Source organism: Panulirus ornatus, chromosome 21, assembly GCF_036320965.1.
Source record: "Panulirus ornatus isolate Po-2019 chromosome 21, ASM3632096v1, whole genome shotgun sequence".
In the NCBI taxonomy this organism is placed as follows: Eukaryota; Metazoa; Arthropoda; class Malacostraca; order Decapoda; family Palinuridae; genus Panulirus; species Panulirus ornatus.
Genome location: NC_092244.1, coordinates 31,875,534 through 31,899,664, shown reverse-complemented (window position 1 = coordinate 31,899,664; position 24,131 = coordinate 31,875,534). Strand labels below are relative to the sequence as shown.

The 24,131-nt window shown below is 39.1% G+C and overlaps 1 protein-coding gene across 1 annotated transcript; it reads right to left on the bottom strand.

Annotated features, from left to right (window-relative positions):
• Window positions 1-9,072: 9,072 nt before the first annotated feature.
• LOC139756447 (protein dpy-30 homolog) lies at window positions 9,073-23,927 on the bottom strand. Its single transcript, XM_071675902.1, has 4 exons — window positions 23,871-23,927; window positions 18,526-18,569; window positions 14,461-14,609; window positions 9,073-10,218 (listed from the first exon to the last, which is right to left on the bottom strand). Exons 2-4 carry the CDS (start codon window positions 18,553-18,555, stop codon window positions 10,143-10,145), a joined length of 255 nt encoding a protein of 84 aa, XP_071532003.1. The 5' UTR covers window positions 18,556-18,569; window positions 23,871-23,927; the 3' UTR covers window positions 9,073-10,142.
• Window positions 23,928-24,131: the final 204 nt, after the last annotated feature.

The following is a 24,131-nucleotide window of genomic DNA, read 5'->3' as shown; positions in this document are numbered from 1 at the left end:
ATTCATGTTACCAGGTAAATGACCGCAAGTCACCACTTCCTCTGGTCGTGTTGTGTCGCCTGGACCACTCCAGCTGGATCCATCACCTTGACCCGTACTCTGTCCCACCAGTCTGGACCACTCCAGCTGGATCCATCACCTTGACCCGTACTCTGTCCCACCAGTCTGGACCACTCCAGCTGGATCCATCACCTTGACCCGTACTCTGTCCCACCAGTCTGGACCACTCCAGCTGGATCCATCACCTTGACCCGTACTCTGTCCCACCAGTCTGGACCACTCCAGCTGGATCCATCACCTTGACCCGTACTCTGTCCCACCAGTCTGGACCACTCCAGCTGGATCCATCACCTTGACCCGTACTCTGTCCCACCAGTCTGGACCACTCCAGCTGGATCCATCACCCTGACCCGTACTCTGTCCCAGCTATCTGGAACATAACATAATGGTGTATGACCCCAGACTACTCATGGAGGTCGCTTCCTGCCTGAAACGATCAGTCAATCACAGTAATCCTGAAAATAAGAATAACTAAACTAGTTTATCATTATGCCTAATGATCCACGAAGATTATGCAGCCAGCCAGCGACCTTTTGTCTCCGTAATGATTTGTTCATGAGCAGTGGCTGACGTCACTATGTTCCAGGGTCTCAGTCACAGCTGCAACGACAAGCTATCGACACTTACTAAGAGAGAGGATAGACTCCCTAGCATGTAGAGGATAGCACTCTCCCTATTATGTCTAGTGAGGATAGCACTCTCCCTTGTATGTTAGCAAGGAGAGCAGCCTCCCCAGTATGTTTAGCGAGGATAGGACCCTCTGTAGCATGTTTAGCGAGTATAGTATCCTCCCTAGTATGATAAACGAGGATAGCAGCCTCCCTAGTATATTTAGCGAGGATAGCACCCTCCCTAGTATGTTTAGCGAGGATAGCACACTCCCCAGTATGATTAGTGATGATAGCATCCTCCTTATTACGTCTATCAAGGATAGCTCTCTCCCTAGTATGTTTAGAAAGAATACCAGCCTCCCCAGTACGTTTAGCGAGAATAGCACCCTCCCCAATATGTTTAGCGGGAATAGCACCCTCCCTAGTATATTTAGCAAGGATAGCACCCACCCTAGTATGATCAGCAAGGATAGCACCCTCCCAAGTATGTAATCAAGGAGAGCAGCCTCTGTAGTATGTCTAGCGAGTATAGGACACTCCTTAGTATGATTAGCGAGGATAGCACACTTCCCAGTATGTTTAAAGAGGATAGCACCATCCTTAATATGTTTAGCGAGGATAGCATTCTCCCTAGTATGTTTAGCAAAGATAACACCCTCCCTAGTATGTTTAGTGAGGATAGCATCCTCCCTTGTGTGTTTAGTGAGGATAGCACCCTCCCTCGTATGTCTAGTGAGGATAGCACCCTCCCCAGTATGCACAGTGAGGATAGCACCCTCCTCTGTATGTTAGCAAGGAGAGCAGCCTCATCCGGAAAGTTTAGTGAGGATATCACCCTCCGTATTACGTCTAGCAAGTATAGCACACTACCTATTATGTTTAGCGAGGATAGCACACTTCCCAGTACGTTTAGCGAAGATAGCAAAATCCTTAGTATGTTTAGCGAGGACAGCGTTCTCCCTAGTATGCTTAGCAAAGATAGCACCCTCCCGAGTATGTCTAGCGAGAATAGCACCCTCTCTGATATGTTTAGCGAGAATAGCACCCTCTCTGATATGTTTAGCGAGGATAGCACCCTCCCTAATATATTTAGCAAAGATAGCACCCTCTGTAGTATGTTTAGCGAGGTCAGGACCCTTCCTATTACGTTCAGCTAGGATAGGTCTATCAAAAGTGTCTTTAGCGAGGATAGCACCCTCCTAGTATGTTTAGCAAGAATAGCACCCTACCCTGTTTGTTTAGCGAGGATAGCACACTCCCCAGTATGTTTAGCGAGGATAGCACTTTCCTTAGTATGTTAAGCGAGGATAGCACCCTCCTAGTATGTCTAGTAAGGATGTCACCCTCCCCATTATGTTTAGCAAGGATAGCATCCTCTCTAGTATGTTAAGCGTGGATGGCACCCTTCCTAGTATTTTTAGCAAGGATAGTACGCTCCCTGTTGTTTAGCGACGATAGCATCCTCCCTAGTATGTTCAGCGAGGATAGTATCCTCTCTACTATGTTTAGCGAGGATAACGAGGGACAAGTCAATTGGGAGGTAAGTTTGAATGGAGAAAAACTGGAGGAAGTGAAGTGTTTTAGATATCTGGGAGTGGATTTGGGAGTGGATGGAACCATGGAAGCGGAAGTGCCACAGGGTGGGGGAGGGGGCAAAATTTCTGGGAGCGTTGGAAAATGTGTGGAAGTCGAGAACATTATCTCGCAAAGCAAATTTGGGTATGTTTGAAGGACTAGTGGTTCCAACAATGTTATATGGTTGCGAGGCGTGGGCTATAGATAGGGTTATGCGGAGGAGGGTGGATATGCTGGAAATGAGATGTTTGAGGACAATATGTGCTGTGAGGTGGTTTGATCGAGTAAGTAATGTAAGGGTAAGAGAGATGTGTGGTAATAGAAAGAGTGTGGTTGAGAGAGCAGAAGAGGGTGCATTGAAATGGGTTGGTCACATGGAGAGAATGAGTGAGGAAAGATTGACAAAGAGGATACATGCGTCAGAGGTGGAGGGGACGAGAAGTGGGAGACCAAGTTGGAGGTGGAAAGATGGAGTGAAAAAGATTTTGTGTGATCGGGGCCTGAACATGTAGGAGGATGAAAGGCGTGCAAGGAATAGAGTGAATTGGAATGATGTGGTATACCGGGGTAGACGTGCTGTCAATGGATTGAATCAGGGCATGTGAAGCATCTGGGGTAAACCATGGAAAGTTGTGTGGGGCCTGGATGTGGAAAGGGAGCTGTGGTTTCGGGCATTATTACATGACAGCTAGAGACTGAGTGTGAACGAATGGGGCATTTGTTGTCTTTTCCTAGCGCTACCTCGCACACATGAGGGGGGAGGGGGATGTTATTCCATGTGTGGCGAGGTGGCGATGGGAATGAATAAAGGCAGTGTGAATTGTGTGCATGTGTGTATATGTATGTGTCTGTGTGTGTATATATATGTGTACATTGAGATGTATGGGTATGTATATTTGCGTGTGTGGACGTGTATGCATATACATGTGTATGGGGGTGGGTTGGGCCATTTCTTTCGTGTGTTTCCTCGTTACTTCGCAAACGCGGGAGACAGCGATAAAGCGAAATATATATATATATATATATATATATATATATATATATATATATATATATATATATATATATATATATATATTTATTTATTTATTTATTTATTTTGCTTTGTCGCTGTCTCCCGTGTTATCGAGGTAGCGCAAGGAAACAGACGAAAGAATGGCCCAACCCACCCACATACACATGTATATACATACACGTCAACACACGCATATATACATACCTATACATCTCAACGTATACATATATATACACACACAAACATATACATATATACACATGTACATAATTCACAGTCTGCCTTTATTCATTTCCATCGCCACCCCGCCACAAATGAAAAACAACCCCCTCCCCCTCATGTGTGCGAGGTAACGCTAGTAAAAGACAACAAAGGCCCCATTCGTTCACACTCAGTCTCTTGCTGTCATGTAATAATGCACCAAAACCACAGCTCCCTTTCCACATCCAGGCCCCACAGAACTTTCCATGGTTTACCCCAGACGCTTCACATGCCCTGGTTCAATCCATTGACAGCACGTCGACCCCGGTATACCACATCATTCCAATTCACTCTGTTCCTTGCACGCCTTACACCCTCCTGCATGTTCAGGCCCCGATCACTCAAAATCTTTTTCACTCCATCTTTCCACCTCCAATTTGGTCTCCTACTTCTTGTTCCCTCCACCTCTGACACATATATCCTCTTTGTCAATCTTTCCTCACTCATTCTCTCCATGTGACCAAACCATTTCAAAGCACCCTCATCTGCTCTCTCAACCACACTCTTTTTTATTACCACACATCTCTCTTACCCTTACATTACTTGCTCGATCAAACCACCTCACACCACATATTGTCCTCAAACATCTCATTTCCATTACATCCACCCTCCTCCGCACAACTCTATCCATAGCCCATGCCTCGCAACCATATAACATTGTTGGAACCACTATTCCTTCAAACATACCCATTTTTGCTTTCCGAGATAGTGTTCTTGACTTCCACACATTCTTCAAGGCTCCCAGAATTTTCACCCCCTCCCCCACCCTATGATTCTTTTCTGCTTCCATGGTTCCATCCACTGCCAAATCCACTTCCAGATATCTAAAACACTTCACTTCCTCCAGTTTTTCTCCATTCAAACTTACCTCCCAATTGACTTGACCCTCAACTCTACTGTACCTAATAACCTTGCTCTTATTCACATTTACTCTCAACTTTCTTCTTTTGCACACTTTACCAAACTCAGTCACCAACTTCTGCAGTTTCTCATATGAATCAGCCACCAGTGCTGTATCATCAGCGAACAACAACTGACTCACTTCCCAAGCTCTCTCATCCACAACAGACTACATACTTGCCCCTCTTTCCAAAACTCTTGCATTCACCTCCCTAACAACCCCATCTATAAACAAATTAAACAACCATGGAGACATCATGCACCCCTGCCGCAAACCAACATTCACTGAGAACCAATCATTTTCCTCTCTTCCCACATGTACACATGCCTTACATCCTCGATAAAAAGTTTTCACTGCTTCTAACAACTTGCCTCCCACATCATATATTCTTAATACCTTCCACAGAGCTTCTCTATCAACTCTGTCATATGCCTTCTCTTGATCCATAAATGCTACATACAAATCCATTTGCTTTTCTAAGTATTTCTCACATACATTCTTCAAAGCAAACACCTGATCCACACATCCTCTACCACTTCTGAAACCACACTGCTCTTCCCCAATCTGATGCTCCGTACATGCCTTCACCCTCTCAATCAATACCCTCCCATATAATTTACCAGGAATACTCAACAAACTTATACCTCTGTATAAGCTTTTACCACCTCTTCTCTGTTTACCAAGTCATTTTCCCTAACCCTCTCACTTTGCACACCACCTCGACCAAAACACCCTATATCTACTACTCTATCATCAAACACATTCAACAAACCTTCAAAATACTCACTCCATCTCCTTCTCACATCACCACTACTTGTTATCACCTCCCCATTAGCCCCCTTCACTGAACTTCCCATTTGTTCCCTTGTCTTATGCACTTTATTTACCTCCTTCCAAAACATCTCTTTATTCTCCCTAAAATTTAATGATACTCTCTCACTCCAACTCTCATTTGCCCTCTTTTTCACCTCTTACACCTTTCTCTTGACCTCCTGCCTCTTTCTTTTATACATCTCCCACTCACTTGCATTATTTCCCTGCAAAAATTGTCCAAATGCCTCTCTCTTCTCTTTCACTAATAATCTTACTTCTTCATCCCACCACTCACTACCCTTTCTAATCAGCCCACTTCCCACACTTCTCATGCCACAAGCATCTTTTGCGCAAGCCAACACTGCTTCCCTAAATACATCCCATTCCTCCCTCACTCCTCTTACCTCCTTTGTTCTCACCTTTCTCCATTCTGTACTCAGTCTCTCCTGGTACTTCCTCAGACAAGTCTCCTTCCCAAGCTCACTTACTCTCACCACTCTCTTCACCCCAACATTCTCTCTTCTTTTCTGAAAACCTCTACAAATCTTCACCTTCGCCTCCACAAGATAATGATCACACATCCCTCCAGTTGCACCTCTCAGCACATTAACATCCAAAAGTCTCTCTTTCGCACGCCTATCAATTAACACGTAATCCAATAACGCTTTCTGGCCATCTCTCCTACTTACATATGTATACTTATGTATCTCTCTCTTTTTAAACGAGGTACTCCCAATCACCAGTCCTTTTTCAGCACATAAATCCACAAGCTCTTCACCATTTCCATTTACAACACCGAACACCCCATGTATACCAATTATTCCCTCAACTGCCACTTTACTCACCTTTGCATTCAAATCACCCATCTCTATAACCCAGTCTCGTGCATCAAAACCACTAACATACTCATTCAGCTGCTCCCAAAACACTTGTCTCTCATGATCTTTCTTCTCATGCCCAGGTGCATATGCACCAATAATCACCCATCTCTCTCCAGCATCTTTCAGTTTTACCCTCATCAATCTAGAGTTTACTTTCTTACACTCTATCACATACTCCCACCACTCCTGTTTCAGGAGTACTGCTACTCCTTCCCTTGCTCTTGTCCTCTCACTAACCCCTGACTTAACTCCCAAGACATTCCCAAAATACTCTTCCCCTTTACCCTTGAGCTTTATTTCACTCAGAGCCAAACATCCAGGTTCCTTTCCTCAAACATACTACCTATCTCTCCTTCTTTCTCATCTTGGTTACATCCACACACATTTAGACACCCCAATCTGAGCCTTCGAGGAGGATGAGCACTCCCCGCGTGACTCCTTCTTCTGTTTCCCCTTTTAGAAAGTTAAAATACAAGGAGGGGAGGGTTTCTAGCCCACCGCTCCCGTCCCCTTTAGTCGCCTTCTACAACACATGAGGAATGCGTGGGAAGTATTCTTTCTCCCCTATCCCCAGGGATAGGGGAGAAATGTATAGGTATGTATATGTGCGTGTGTGGACGTGTATGTATATACATGTGTATGTGGGTGGGTTGGGCCATTGTTTCCTTGCACTAACACGCAAGACAGCGACAAAGTATAATGAAATGATAAAAAATAAAATGATGAGCACCCTCTTTGATACGCTTGGCGAGGATAACACCCTCCCTACTATGTTTAGCGAGGATAGCACCCTCCCTAATATGTTCAGCAAGGATAGCACTCTTCCCAGTATGTTTGGCGAAGATACCACTCTCCTTAGTATGTTTAGTGAGGATAGCACCCTCCCTAGTATGTTAGAAAGGAGAACAGACTCCCCAGTATGTTTAGTGAGGATAGCACCGTCTGTAGTATGTTTAACGATGATAGCACCATTCTTTGTATGTTTTGCGAGGATAGCACCCTCCCTAGTATGTTAGCAAGGAGAGCAGTCTTCTTAGTATGTTCAGCAAGGACAGCACACTCCCTAGTATGTTTAGCGAGGATAGCACCCTCACTAGTATGTTAAGCGAGGATAGCACCATTCCTAGTATGTTAGCAAGAGCAGCCTCCCCAGTATATTTAATGAGGATAGCACACTATAGTATCTTTAGCAAGTACAGCACCCTCTCTAGTATGTTTAGTGAGGATAGCACACTCCCTAGTATGCTTAGCAAGAATAGCACCCTTAGTATATTTAGCAAAGATAGCTCACTCCCTAGTATGTTTGGCAAGGATAGCACCCTCCCAAGTATGCTTAACAATGATAACACCTCCCTAGGATGTTTAACGAGGATAGCGCCCTCTCTAATATGTATAGCAAGGATAGCACCCTCCCTATTATATTTTGTGAGGATAGCAAGCTCCCATTATGTTTAGCAAGGATATCACCCTCTTTAATGTGTCTCTGACAGGATGTGCAGCACCTCCAGCATGAGGTGTCTCTGACAGGGTGTGCAGCACATCTAATGTGTGGTATCTGACAAGATGCATAGCATATCTAATGTGCAGTGTCTCTTAGAGGATGTATAGCATGTCAAATGAGTAAACCTCTTAACAGGGTTTACAGCAAGTCTAATGTGTAGTGCCATTGACAGGATGTGCAACAGATCTAAAGTGTAGCATCTGACAGGACACACAGCACGTCTAAGGCGTAAAGCTTCTAACAGAAGCTGTGGAAGAACTATAACAGACACAAGTCAAGCTGCAACTGTGGAAGAGCTATAACAAATACAGGAATTAAGCTGCAGCTATGGAAGACACAGGAGTCCAGCTGCACCTGTGAAGAGGCCATAACAGACAGGAATCAAGCTATAGCTATGGAAGAGCTATAACAAAATCATGAGTTAGGCTGCAGCTATGATAGATACAGAAGTCAAACTCTGGCTATAACACACATGAGTCAAGCTGAAATTATGGATGAACTATAACAGACACAGAAGTGAACCTGCACCAATGGAAGGGCTATAACAAATACAAAAATCAAGCTATAAGCTATGGAAGTTATGATAGACGCAGGAGTCATGCTGCAGCTGTAGAGCTATCACACAGGAGTAAAGCTGCAGCTATGGAACAGCTACAAAATCACAGGAGTCAACCTTCAGGTATGGAAGAGCTATGACAGACACAAGAATCAAGCTACAGATGAGAGCTACAAGAGAGGCAGAAATGACTCCATCAGGATAAGAAGGAAGGAATCAGTAAAGGTACAGGAGAAACTATTTGATAGTGTTATGAAGCAACAGCTTTAGAGTTGGGTTTGAGAGAGATCAAGGTTAGGAGGCAAATAGTATTATACTGAGAGAGAGTTAGAGGTAAGACCATGGATGTTTCAGAGATTAATTAACAATCAGGCCTAAGAGCTGTGCCTGAAGAAGTTGGGGGTAGGTCTCAATATTCGACTGTGGTCAAGTGGGAACCCAGAAACTATCCTACGCTGCTCAAATGGTGGTGCTATTCCAATTCATAGCTGGAGTATTGTAAAACTGTTGTACAGCCATGAGTTTTTGTTTGATAAAGAAAAAGAGGATCATAAAATGACGAGTTATTTGTTGTAATGTTGTGTATGAGAGGAAGAGAGCTAAACCTAAGACAGAATGGTAGCATGACAAATTCCACAGTTCTAGATATCAGCACAGCTATCACCTGTCCTACATATACCTAGACAGTAATATCACCTACTACATGGGATTTAAGGCCAAATTACTTAAAAAATGAAAACTTTTGGCCTATCGTTCTTTCTGTTCACAGCTTTCTAAATAAAACTTGCCATAAAGATACTATTCAATGGTGCATAATACCAAAACATATGTGATGAAATCATCTGCATAAGCCTGTTGGTGAAAATGATGAACTTCTAAGGTTATCACAAATGCAGACTTGTATTTATGAAAATCATTTTATTACCATTTTGAGCAGGTACAAATACTTGTGAGGGCAGTCTACATATACATAAGATAACTGGGTAAAATGAAAACCTTAATCAGATCACAAGACAGTATGGGAACTGGCAACAGCTCCAAGAAACAAAAAGTGTAGATTCAGATAAATATTACCTTAAATTACAATGCTAAAAATCTCCCTAAACATTTGGTAACATTTGTTAATTGTGGCAGAAGGAATTTTTCCACAGTACATGGAATACAAGTCATATCTCTAAAAGAAAATATTGATAAATAAAAAGCACAAAAACTGGGTGAGTCCTGTACTTTCACTTAAGTTTTTTGGTGCTTACAACATGAATACAATACATGGTTTTCTAAATCCATAATATATAGGCAATAGATTACAAATACACATTTGTTTACATAGAAAACCAGTTTCCACCACTACAATACCAATGATTTTCAAAATTTTGCCAACACCAGAAATTTTTAATTGGAGAAATTGCAGAAACTGAAGAAATAAATATAAACCTGGAAAGGATAAGTAGCATCAAAAAATAAATTCTGTAACAAAAGAACCAGTAGACTTTTCTAAATCTATATCCTCTCCTGATTAAATACAGCTGACAAAAATAACAGCTTAACAATATACAAAAATATCAAGATGTTTTAGGTCATTTACTTTACACACAATGTAATACTAAAAGCAACACAATCAGAACTTTAACTTGTCACTCTTGCACTTCTGCCTAATTCTAGGGCAACTACTTGAAAAATAAACATACTATAAATTATTCTGAGCAATACCAGAATATTTGTTGGTGGTCATTTACCATATGTACAGCTTAATATATCTATGTTACAGAGGTTTTTTCATATTTGGTAATCCCTGGTAAACAGGAAAATTACAAGAAAATGATGCTAATAATTAGTGTTTGATTGATAAGGCATATTATTACATGAAATAAAGTTCATTAGGTAGATGATTTGAACTTGAGATGTCCATCTAAAAGAACTCTTTATATCCAAAGGGGATACTAAGGCTCTTCCACTGCATTTCTCTTGTTATGAGTTGTTAACCGTGTACTGATGCTTATTCTTGAGGAGGTAATTAGCCAACCACTCTATGGGATCTCCAGGTCTGAAATGTAATTGAGATGGCAATTAGTCAACTATATAAAATCCCCATGTCTCAAACATACACGATCAACATAAATATAATGTTAGGGAACCCCAGGTCTGAAACATACATGATCAATATAAATATAATATATAAGGAACCCAAGGTCTGAAACATACATGATCAACACAAATATAATATATAGGATCCCCAGGTATGGAAGACATATGATCAACACAAATGCATATATAAGATCCCCAGGTTTGAAACATATACGATCAACACACATTCTTGGGGTCAGTAGATGGCATTCCTGGCATTAACATCATTTTGCTAACCTTGTTTTCTTAAATATCTGGAAAAAGTACCCCATGTAAACCACTGTAGATGTTGTGTGTAGTGAAGGCCTTTCAATAGCAACAATCTAATTTTTTTCTCATCTATTTGGATTATTCTTGGAAATGTGTTCTTGAATTCTAGTTAGGCTATTCAATGCTTTGGCATGTCATTTCTCAATTAGAGGCTAATGTCAAGGTACAGCTATGCTGAGTCTGTAGTCTGGTGTGGGATGATTATTTCCATGTTCTGAATCAGCCAATAAAGAATTTGTCTCTTGTGGTCTTGATAAAAATGTTAGCTTCCTTTTGCTGTAATTCTAAACACATACTTCCACTTGTTCAGGAATTTCCATGCCAAACCTTGGTCCATACTTTAACTAAAATTTACCATCACTGTCTGCCTTACCAAAGGTCTTCTGAACTACTTTCTATCCCTAGAAGCTTAAGAAAACCTCATTTTCTCTCTATCTAATAAGTTTATGTCAACACTCTCCCACATTGTTCCTATCTTTCTACTGTCTGTGCAGAAACTAGAGGCGCAAGTTGAAAAAATAAATCTTTATGGTTTGGTTATGTAAATGAAAGAAAATAACACTTACCCATTCTGTTAGTGTTAGTGACCATAGGCACCATCCAGCATAAAAATCTTGGCTTAGACTTTATCAAATGAATCAGGTAAAAATCATTCAGCAGTTCTAAATCACTGTACTGATTCATCATATTTTTCAGAAGCATTAATAGCTCCCAAGACCATGATAACTGAAATATCCCCAAACATTAGCGATGTAGGGCATTTTACAGTCTCAAATGTGCACAGAGGGCTGTCATGGTCTGAATGCAGTGGCCAGTGTCATCCTAGGATGCCCAAGAAGGTACATGAAATGGTTTTGGGGGAAAGTGCAGCAGCCCCTTCACTACTCTCCTTTTCACACTAACTGTATATCCCATCTTTCAACTTTCTCTAGATGCTTTCACATTAACTTAATTTTGTGCAGTTATGATCATCAATTTCCCAATCATTCTGAAAACTTATTTCAAACAAACATCCTTTAAATCATCACTTTTCATCTTTTCTCATTCATATGTCTAGCACCTCATCCTCTTGAGCAGAGCATTACTTATGTATCATATACAATAATGATCTGACAAATTACTTCTTAAACTTTTCAATCACCTTTATCCTACCAAATTCTGTCGTATATACAGATAAATCACATTTCCCTCTACTTCATCTTCTTCATACCTATACCACATACCATTAGTGCACATTTCTGTGACAAATGTATTAGAGATATAACCTTGTTGACTGTACCTGGTAAACTGATTGGGTGAGTAGTGACTGAGGGTGGTGGCATGCACAGGGTATCAGGCTGGTGAGGAACAATGTGTTTTCATATGTGGTCAAGGATATATGAATCAGGAGTTTGCTTTGAAGGATGTGTGAGAGAAATATTTAGACAAACTGATGGATATGTCTGCACCATTAATGAACCTGGGAAAGCACATAACAGAGTTGATAGAGATGCTTTGTGGATGGTGTTATGAATATCTGATGTGGGAGGAAAACTATCATAAGCAGTGAGCGTTTTTTCATCAAGAGAGTAAGGCATGTGTGTAAGTGGGAAGAGGTAGTAAATGGAAGTTGCTAGGCAGCCAACAACCGACAAGGGAGGTATATTACCAGTACTATCCACCTGGGAGTCGGGAAGGATAGTGGCAGCTGCTCAGTGAGCCAGCACTTTAGTGGTTGTCAAGCTGCACTCCTCTAACCCAGGCAACTGTCTTTCTCTCTGCCTCACCCACACATGGACTACTGTCCACAGTCATACAATCTTTCATTGTCATACGTAACACCTGACAACACTTAACTCACACAGATCATTTCTCGTAACTCCAGATTTTCCTGCAGTGAGTCTTGAAGAGAGGACCATTTATGTAGTCTGCTGGAGGAGGAGGAGGAGGAAGGGGGGGGCTTGCCTGTAAGGTGAGACAGCTGTCATTTGCTAATAATATGGCACTGGTGGCAGATTTGAGTGAGAAACTGCTGAAGCTGGCTTCTGAGTTTGGGAGTGAGTAAAAGGAGAAGCTGAGAGTAAATGTGAGTAAAAGCATGGCTATTTGGTTTAGCTCTGAAAACAGAGAGGTTATTTTGAGTCTGAGTTTGAATGGAGAATGGAGAAAACTTGAGGGCAGTGGAGCGTTTTAGACACCTGGGAGTGAATATGGCAGTGAATGGAACCATGGGAGCCAAAGTGAGCCATGGGGTTTTGTGTGTGTGTGTGTGTGTGTATGTGTGTGTGTGTGTGTGTGTGTGAATGTGGGGGTGGGGGAACCAAAGGTCTTGGGTGCATTGGAGAATGTGTAGAAAGAGAGGTCACTGTCTTCATGGACAAATATGGGTATGTTTGGTAGTAGAGTAGTCCCATCAGTGCTATATGGCTATGGGGTAAGGGCTCATGACAAAATTGTAAAGGATAGGGTGAATGTGTTGGATATGAAATGTCTGACAAAATGTGATGTATGGAGGGTTGATTGAATAGGAAATGATAAGGAATGGAAGAGGTATGGTTGCAAGAAGAGTATGTATGAAAGACCAGAAGAAATTGTGCTGAAATGGTTTGGACATACAGAAAAGTTGAGTGAAAAAAGGATGACTTAGAAGGTATATATGTCAAAAGTGGAAGAAACCAGGAAAAAGGGGAAACTAAGGAGGAGGTGGAAGGAAGTAATGAGAGATGCTTTAAAGGTTTGGGGTCTGAAGATGCAGGAGGGTGTAAAGCATGTAAGGGATAGAGCAAATAAGAGCAATGTGGCTTATGGGGGTTCATGTACTATCAATGGGCTAAACCAGAGCATATGAAGCAGTTGGGAGAAACCAAGGAAAGGCCTATGGGGCCTGACTGTGGATAAGGGGCTCTGATTTCTGTGCATTATTCATGAAAGCTAAACAGTGGGTGAGAGTAAATGAGTCCATTTCTTCATCTGTTCATGGCACTATCTCTGTAATGTAGGAAATGGTGAACTTGTATAAAAAAAAAATCATTCCTCTCAGCATACATATGGTAGTTATTCATTAGCCATTAATATCATTTTCCAAAACACCCAACCTGTCTATCATTCTAATATCCACTCATTCTCCTAACAAATCATTCATGTCACCATTACACCTACCTTTACATCTAGCAAGTGGCAGTTTCTTTTCCTCAACTATCTACTCATGTCATCTATTCTACCTACCTCATTCAAATCAAACAAGAGGCAACTTACAATTCATGTTCAAGCTGAGGACCAGTAGAATCTCATTGATCATGACCTTGTTCTGATATACATGAACCTTCTTACCAACTTCTTTTAAGGTTAAGGAATAATACATGGAGAAAGACCAAGATACAGAGGAATACAATAAATGTCTGAAAGACAACTTATTGCTGTGCATGGTAAACTCTACTCAGAAACCCATATCAGTCCTTCTGAATCCTAAAATTTATGCAAACACTGGTCTTTAAGGTTTATTGAAAGAAATACTTTTCTTTGTATAACATTACTCTTTAACTATCATTTCTGTATTTCTGAATATTCTGTTCTGTTCATAAAAATAACAACTTACTGATTTACAAAGACCATGATATTTTATATACTTTAAGTACTTCCAGGATAATCCCAGAATTTGGGAATGAAATATTCTGAGAATACTGAAAACAGAAAATAAGGGGGATAATATTTGTTAGAATACGTTGAAAGGATCTCTACTAACCTTCAATTTTTCACTTACATGTATATGATATGCAGACAGATGAACTCTTGAAATCATTTTGAATGAACACAAGACAGTAAAACTAAACTCTGTTGTGTGACTTGATCAATGCAAACTAATAAGAACTTTAAATCTAAATCTTCAGTGAAGATGTACTTCAAGAGCACTAACCTTTCTTTGTTGAGTTGCGTAACAGCTTGTAAAAGGATGGGCACCACAGTCTGGTCAAGGTATTGTCGGGTTGGTAACGATGAAACATCTACCCTGGGTCTCTTGGCAGATGATTCTCCATTACTCTCTCCACCTCCACCACTTCCTTTCTGTTGGAGATAAAAGTAACCCATCCATAGTAAGCATAACGTCCAAAACCTACTCTTTAGGGATATACGGTACCCTTTAATTTGCTTTCTTTTACAGAGTGTTTTATACCATATCCTATTTCAACATTAAGGAGGCCTGTTCCTTCTATCCTTCTTCAAAGGGATGATTGAAAATTCATCCCTATAAAAGCATACACTTCTACAAAAACACCACTATCATATTTCATCATTCTTACCCTATCATACTCATTCTCTTGTCTTTAAATCTGTTTCTTTTTAGATGGGGTGAATCATGTACACTAGTGATGTATCGGATGTCCCCCCCCGCATATGCGAAACATCCATGTAGAAGAGCTTGCCTCAGGGATAGGCAGTGTGTCAGTTGATCACACTGCTTGAAGTGAAATAATCAAGTTTACCAAGCCTTAGTGACTCTTTTTTTATGTACAATGATGTGAAGAAACAGTCAAGTGTGGAAGTTATTCCTGGAACAACCAAATAACTTAGCACAGTGTCTTTTGTGCTAAAAAGATTATTCATGAAAGGGGCATGGAACTACATCTTACAAAAATCATTTGAAATCACTGCCCAAAGAACAGTTTGAAGAGTTAGAGGCAGAAGGAAGAAGTTAGAGGAGAAACTAAAGACACAGAACCCTTTGCAAAAAGTGGTGTTGGACATTAAGCAAAGAAATGTTGAAGAAGAATATTTTCAGAGTGGAAAACTGTTGGATGCTTCTAACTTTAAATCAAAGAAACTAGATAAGTGTGTAGCAGAAATGTTAGTAATGGATGAGTTACCAATCAGTCATGCTGAGGACATAGGATTCATGAGACTGATGGCTGAGGCAGCAAAACTTTTATCCCTCATTGATATGCAATGGCATGTGAGTCTGTTTTCAATGAACTAAAAGGATTGATTGATGAAGTGAAGCAGCACAGCAAGATTTCCTTCACAATGGATGTGTGTTCAGAGAGATCAGCAGGCGTTTTATTGTTGAGTCCAACTGCACACAACATCAGTAAGGACTTTGAAAGAATGAACTTTGTGTTAGGTGCTGAACCACTATAAGAACGGCACACAGGAGTATATTTCTAGAAAGTTTAATGATTTGTTGATGAAGTGGGACATTTCTAGTATAAGTGTGCACTGTTTTGCGCAATGCTGGAGCAAATATTAAAAGAGCTCTACTCCTGTCAGGTGTAAATAATTTGGAATGTGTTGTGCATAAAACACAAGTTGTTAAAACTGGAATATCATAACAGGATGAAATAGACAAGATAATTCAGAAATGTTGCAGCACTGTTATTCATTTTCATCACTCAACGATGGTACAAGATGAAATAAAAAAGACTCAGGACAAGCTGCAAAAAACCCAAGCTATGTGTTATCCATGATACACCCACAAGATGGAACAGCACCTTGCACATGCTGAAAAGAACACTAGAAATAAAGGAGTCACTATGTTTGTATGCTGCTACCAACTCCAAAATAAAGCAACTCAGCACCACTGAATGGTTAACAATGTCCAAATGTGCAAAAGCTCAGGAACCTTATGAAGATATCACAAAAAGATGGACTTGAGTGACTACAAGAATTTACTCCTTGGTGATTTTTTATTCAATTTCCCTTTGCAGAGGAACAATTACTATTTCATCCAATCATCAGGTACATGTTTACCTTTCCATACTACCATATGAACTTTCAAAATTCATTCAACTGCAGTTTTTCTTCCATCCTTCATCATCACACTCACAACTATATACCCACTGCTTTTCACTCACAACTATATCTATAGCGCATGCTTTTCCATTTTTTTAAAATGTAGGGCTACTCTTCTCATCTCATTTATATTGGCTCCATACTTATTTCATGCTCTCCTCTCATTCTAATGCATCAATACACATTACTAAGACAAAATGCCTCAATTAGATATTTGACACATTCTTTTTGTCACTAAACTTCAATTTCTACCATAAGCAGTCTCCCAGACTTGTCAAGTACTGCATACTGCCATACAACCTTTCCATCCACATCTAAAGGCCTCCTTCCATAATATCTAGTTTTCTAACATGGATGTTCATTCACCCTTCTCCCATGATTATATCTACCTGTTTATAATCTCTAACTTCATTACCATTTACGTAGGAATAATTTTGATAGTAGCCTCAATATACCAGTACTGCATTCAATCATGATGTAATAAAATAAATTATCTGTACTCTCAAAACTTCACCAAGAAAAAGGGGATCATCTGCTTTGAATTCATCTATCAATAATATTATCATCAGTTCTGTTCCTAGTTTACAGAGTGGATAAAGTACATGTAGCTTCCAAGTTTATTCATACTTGAACTTTCCTGCAAACCTAACCATGAATTAACTTTCACTTACATCGTAAGTTCATTTGTTAAATGAAACCAAAGACTCCATTCCCTTCACCTCTCCAACACATTGTTTCCTTTGCATCTGATCCTATATCATTCCTCTCTCATCTTCAATTGAAATATCTTAGCTCTGATAGCTCTGATCACTTCTCTCACTTCTTCACCATCTCTTCTGAGGTTCATCTCCTCTCTAGTGCCTTTACCTGTATACTTACCATACATCATCTGAAAAACCCATCCCTTACCATATATTTTCATGCAAAAAAGCTACAAGAATTTCCTTCATGTACATCTCTGATAATTTTTCAATTTTAAAGTGCTACAAATTTGTTTAAGTTTGAGCACCCATTAAACTTTACTGCACAACTGGGGTAAAAATATTCCAATAATTACATACATACATCAAATGGACTTTGATCAAATTTACAGCTAAGCAAGCTCTATGAAATATCTAAATTTTCAATATCATTATACTTTCACTGAAATAACTCACACAAAGCTCTCTTTAAGTGAAAGAATGTTCACATATATGCATAAAACTAAGTATAAGTTTTTCTGAAAATCTCTTATTATATCAAATTCTGCACTGCTACTGATGGTTATATCCATTTTCAGTCTGGACTTTGATAAGCCTAAAACCACAGAAGAGCTACAGATGGTTCTAAGATGCCATTTTGCATTTCTATGTGGGATTATTATAAATGAAATATATACAATAAACAAGTAAAATGAACAGGATTTATATCATTATCCCAACAACTACACCACAGAAAGATATATTTAAAAAGGGATCTGAAAATACATCTAAGGGAAAATTTACACCCTTTTTAAACATATAATAAAGTAAAAGCAGTGATAATAAGCAAAATCTCAAATTCATATCAGGCATTAAGAGAGCACTTATCACTGTGTGGACTAACATGGGCAATTAATTCAAATCATGATTAATCTCACTGGATGTGAGAGCTAATCACATAATGTTGCCTACTTTAATCACTTAACATTTCTGAATAATATATTACTCAAGTAAAATGAATAAATATTAATTACTCTATAACCTAACTTATCAATCTTACATAAACATAAGAAAGATACTATTCCCCTCGAACATTAAAACCTTGATTTGTTTTCTACCTTTCTCATTCTATGAGTTACAATATATACTGCTTAAGACAAAATTTATCATTTTTGGGCAGTACAATAGTCATATTCATAAATGCAACACTACATGTCTATGTACAGTTCTATGCTAAGCAGGGGTCTCCCTAAATAAAACAACACTAGTGCTGCCCAAAGTCAATTTTTTTGTACCAACAAAAAATCTTTCAGCTTCTGAAGGGACTTTCCCCTACCCATGTTTGCATGTGGGTACCAGTACTTTATACCCTCTGAATGCAGGAGCTATATCAGGTGAAACATCAATGAGACCCTGCTGATAATTGCCTGCTTTAATCAAAATAACTGATTTTGTTTTCAGAGTAAGGTATAGCTTTAATCAACAACTACAATTACCTCCACAGCATCACTTACAACGTCTGAAGACTCTGCCTCGGAATCCATTGCCTTCTGCCTTCCTGTAATACACAGTATTTTTTAATTTAAACTGAAATACAAAACCAATGTTCTTGATAGTGCTACAGTTTACAGAAGACATTTAACACATTTTCCTTTATCCTTATGAATTTGTCATTTATCAACATGATGGATACAGCATTCGGTGGCATCTGTCTGTTGTTTGGTCAGTCCAAATCCGTGATATTCTCATCATGCTGTTCTGATATGAGAAGACAGGTCAAGGTCAAGGGGTCAATTAGATACAATGACTGGACACAGTTCACTTGATGAAATCATAGCAAGGTCCAGAATCTTACAATATATATATATCATAATCTAGCTGTGCTGTCTTAAACTTACACAAGCAATTTACAATTAACACGTACAAATAGCCAAAAGCATACATGCACACCCATAAATGCAAACAGCAATAGGGTACACAGTATGTTATAGAAAAGATTAAGAAAGTGGTTTAATAGGTGTAATGAAGGCAAGGAACAGAGAGTGATACTATGGTAGTGGCAAAGGAGACACAAGAGTCAAACTGCATTTGAAAGACACAAGATGACAAGAAATGACTGCACAAGAACAAGAAGAAGGGAGCACATGAGCTATGAAAGAAACACAGCTAGTCAAAGGAATATCCCGAACTATTTAATAAATTTCTAAAGGACACACCAATATCAAAAGAATGATAAAATATGATTAAAGAATGCACAAAGAAAAGCTAGTGATGTAGACAAGTACACATATGTGAGTTGTATTTACTCTCAAAAGACCTTGTGGTACCACTATAACCTGTCAGAGACTGGGATGATCCCTTAAGAAATACTAAAGGAAATCTGCTGAAAAAAAGGAGGCTCATGAAGGAACTAAACCTAAATATATCACATATGCCAGGTGGCACCTCATCAATTGTACTCTAAAAGTGCTTATGGACAATCATTAAAAAAGTAATGATGTTTAAGAGCTCCCTTGATTAATGTAATGCTCCAACAGCATGGAGGACAGCATACTTAATATAATGCTGGTTCATAAAAAAGATGACAGATAAGCAGTCCTGAACTACAAATCAGTATCATGAACAAGCATGATATGCAAAATATTAGAGAAAATAATCAGGAAGCAAATACATTAGGTGATTTCTTGACAACAACAACATACTTAAATGGGAAATAAGATATTCACAAAGATATGATCTTGTATGAAAAATATGTCCTATTTCTCTGAGACGGAGAGTTAACAGTATCTTCAACAAGGAGTAGGTGGCTGGAATGTGAATTCTTGAACTACGGCAAAGCACCAGATGCTGTCCATCACAGAGGACTGGTGATGATGCCAGATGTGCGAAACAGATATACAAGTCTGGATATTTTGATGAATGATAACCCCACCTGCAGTCCAGCGTGACTCTTCAAACCTTCCTAAAGGATACAGGTTTCTATAGATTTTCTATACAGCATCTGTATATTTTACAGAGAACTTGTTCATTCAAAAGGCCATGCTCACGGTTTGTAATGCCAAAAAATTTTTACACACTTTGCAAAACAACTATATTCTGCATCAAACACTACTTAGTAGCAAAACTCCATACTTTGAACATAAGGGCCAGTGTCAATTCTGAATACATTTAAGATTTTCAACAGTAAACAGAGCAAACATATTTGATAGCAACAACTGATGAAATGTTTCCACATAATATCTCTGAAAGCATAATTTTGCCAAAGATATTCTTCTTTTGACTCTGATACAATCAGAAAAGAGGGCTGAAATAAGAATTATAATAGTGTCTGTTGCTAAGCTGAATATGAAATGCTTCATTTAAAATTACCTGAAACACTAGCGTGCATTCTTTAAATTCAAATTTAGAGTCCATACATCTTTCTGAAGCAATGGTGGACACTTTTCAATATGGTCTTTTAAATTTTTGACATCTAATCTGCTTGACTGAAAGCAAACGTTCTCAATTCAGTACCTTAATCTAATAATAAAGGAAAAAGAATTATCATTAATACTGGTCCCTCACCTGGTTTTAACACCTTCATAATTTCTATAATATAAAACATTATATGGTGATGGGAATGAATAAAGGCAGACAGTATGAATTATGTACATGTGTAGATATGTATATGTCTGTGTGTGTATATATATGTATACATTGAGATGTATAGGAATGTATATTTGCGTGTGTGGACGTGTATGTATATACATGTGTATGTGGGTGGGTTGGGCCGTTCTTTCATCTGTTTCCTTGCGCTACCTCGCTAACGCGGGAGACAGTGACAAAGCAAAATAATAAAAACATGTTACATCTGAGTTAAGGTTAAACCTCTTAATTTCTGATAAGGGAGAGAATACTTTTCCATGACCACATTGGTCCCCTCTATTGCACTGAATAGCTCCTTTGATGAAATCATTAATCCTTAAGAATTCCTGAATCTGAATCTCAATGAGCTTCTCTTAAACAGCTTGTGATCTGCAAGCTTCAAAGTGAATAATGAAACAGTACCCTTTTCCCCTCACAGAAGCCTCTATTAGTGTTATCAGAACTTTAACACCATGAAAACCCCCAGCACAAAACCATCATAGTCTATCTATTATAATTAATCGCAGTCTCCTTTGTTAGCAAGGTAACGCAAGGAAACAGACGAAAGAATGACCCAACCCACCCACATACATGTGTACATACATAAATGCCCACACACGCACATATACATACCTATACATTTCAACATGTACATACATATATATTCACAGACATTTACATATATACATATATATATATATTCATACTTGTGCCTTCATCCATTCCCATTGCCATCCTGCAACACATGATTTAGCATCCCCCCCTAGCGAGGTAGCACTAGGAAAAGACAAAAAAGGCCACATTCATTCACACTCAGTCTGTAGCTGTCACGTGTAATGCATCGAAACCACAGCTCCCTTTCCACTTCCAGGCCCCACACAACTTTCCATGGTTTACCCCAGATGCTTCACATGCCCTGGTTCAATCCACTGACAGCATGTCAACCCCGGTATACCACATTGTTCCAATTCACTTCATTCCTTGCATGCCTTTCACCCTCCTGTATGTTCATTCCCCGATCGCTCAAAATCTTTTTCACTCCATCCTTCCAAAAAATGCTATGGTGATTAAAAGAACTTAATTAGTACCTTACATATCTATTGCTTTAAATGTTGTAATGGAACAAAATACAAAGCAATATATTACACTCCACAACATTTATTCTGTCCTCTAAACACTACACTTTCATAAAAAAAATGTACTTATTTTCCAAAGTTTGTGGTGATGTACAGCTGGACTGGTGCTTTATTGAATATTTTCCATATATAAATGAACATATGGTAGATTTTAGCTGGTAGGAAGTTTGAGGTTTCCAGTTTTGTTGATTTTCACAAGCAAGCATGTAGAAATAAGGGAGAGAGCAGTATAGGGTAGAAGAGTCACTGGGCCCCTTACTAGAATAATGAAGAGTAGAGGTGTAAGTACGGAAGTGAAGAGAGGATTAAGGGACAGCATAGCCCCCCAGCCCTGACCTATGCATCTGAAACATGGATGTGGAAATGAGCTATTTGAAAAGAGCATGCAGTGTGACTAGATGGAATGAAGAAAGAATGAAAGGGTGTATAAGAGATGTGGTATGGCAGGAAATGCATAGGGAATGAATTGTGGATTGGTAGAATGGGTGAAACATAATACTTTGAGGTGGTTTGGGCATGTGGAAAGAATGCAAGACTTGGAGTTCATACGGAAAGTGTATGATAGTACAATTAAGGGGGTCAGTGTGAGTGGAAGACTACCTGTGACATGGGCAAATAGGGTGGAGTGGTACTGGAGGGAGAAAAATAGGGGAATAGTGTGTGGAATGGTGTATGTGAGGAAGGCATGTAAGGACAGGGATAAGTGGAGACTCTATTGTTGTAACCATCCACTGGGAGTTCCCAGAGGAAATGGGCATCAGCAATATACAGAGATAGATAGACAAAAATGCAAGAGTAAGTTTTGTTCCTTTTCCTTTCATGCCTGTTGTACTAATCTCTAGATTAATTTGCAAATCAAACTACAGAATCTGAACAAGTGGTAGTTGTAATTATTTTGATAGCCATCTGAAAGACAGTAACTTTCAAATGTACTTGCATTAAACATAGATATTTATAAATCAGTCTGGGATATGACAGGTGTCCATACTGTTCTAACTGATGAATTCCAACATAAAAGGAACGAATTGATTCCTTTCACTCTGAAAACATAGTGTTGAATGATTTCACTCCACTTTTCCACTCTGTTTCAAAACTCAGGCCAAACTATGAAAACAAAACTTTGGAAATACGGTGATGCATGTGACATCCCAGACTCTATGTCAAATCTACAGTGTAAGGAATCCACTGGTTCCACTATCCTCTAAACTTATCAACCAGATCACATGCGTCTCGTTTCTGATGAATTACTTAAACTATATCAGTAATTCTCTATATCATGCTCTACCTTTCTTATTCTGTTCTCTAATAATTATACAATCAGTGCCAAACAAAAGTAACTTAATAATCATGGGTGTTGGTGGCGCGTGGTTGCCTGGCTATAGCTGTAATTTATCCCAATAATGTCATCTTCAGGATCGAGTGAACAGGATTACCGAAGTACTCCTTCCTATGCAAACTGTCATAGTAACATAACATTAACTTAACTTGTCTGGCATGATATGGGCATGTAAACGGGTCACCAGGTATAACAGACCATCAACCCTCAAGTATTGTTAACCATAAATTTCTCCTCAGACTAGCTAGCTCTACGGCACACACCTTATACCGTCTACTACAGTCAACTTATAATAAGAGAAATGTACATTTTGTTAATCAACTACACAACATTTGTCTTACTACTGTTTCTGTTTTGGCAACACTTGCGGGAAGGAGACGCTAACGAAGGTTAATAAATTCTTACAATCAGAGATGTTTTAGCCAGTACACCTGGAGAGAGAGCAGAGCTCACGGCTGCCCTCGTCACTCCTTTACCTTAATTATTATTCTACAATATACTATTTTAAAAATATCACGTTACATCTATAATTGAGTAATTTCCTCGTGGAGATATTTGAATTGTGTAAACAAACACAAATATTTTTATCATAAATTCTTCTGAGAAAAAAAAAAAAGGTTGTGTCTAAGTAATGGTTCATTAAAATTGTGATAAATCTCCACAATGTTTTGAATATAATCGGTAAAGAACTATGTTTATAGATAACAATCAGGCATCCATTGTACATAATAAAAGAACGAAAAGTCAAAGAATAGCTGCGTACGGGAGAACCATAACAAAGCCTGTGACGTCACAAGGGAACGGCGTTCGGAAGGACCACAACAATGCTTGTGACGTCATATATAAGTAGCAATACCTGCTACCTGAACAAAGCTTGTGACGTCACAGGTAAGCGGCATTCACGACCATAACATAGCTTTTGAACCATCTGAATTTATTACATATATATATATATATATATATATATATATATATATATATATATATATATATTTTTTTTTTTTTTCTTTTTTTTTTGCTTTGT

Coding starts and splice junctions, on each gene's coding strand:
- LOC139756447 (XM_071675902.1), bottom strand. CDS start 18,555: ATGGATTCCGAGGCAGAGTCTTCAGACGTT. Junction 14,610..18,525: donor AGGCAGAGTCTTCAGACGTT/GTAAGTGATGCT, acceptor TATCTCCAACAG/AAAGGAAGTGGTGGAGGTGG. Junction 10,219..14,460: donor ACGCAACTCAACAAAGAAAG/GTTAGTGCTCTT, acceptor ATTACATTTCAG/ACCTGGAGATCCCATAGAGT.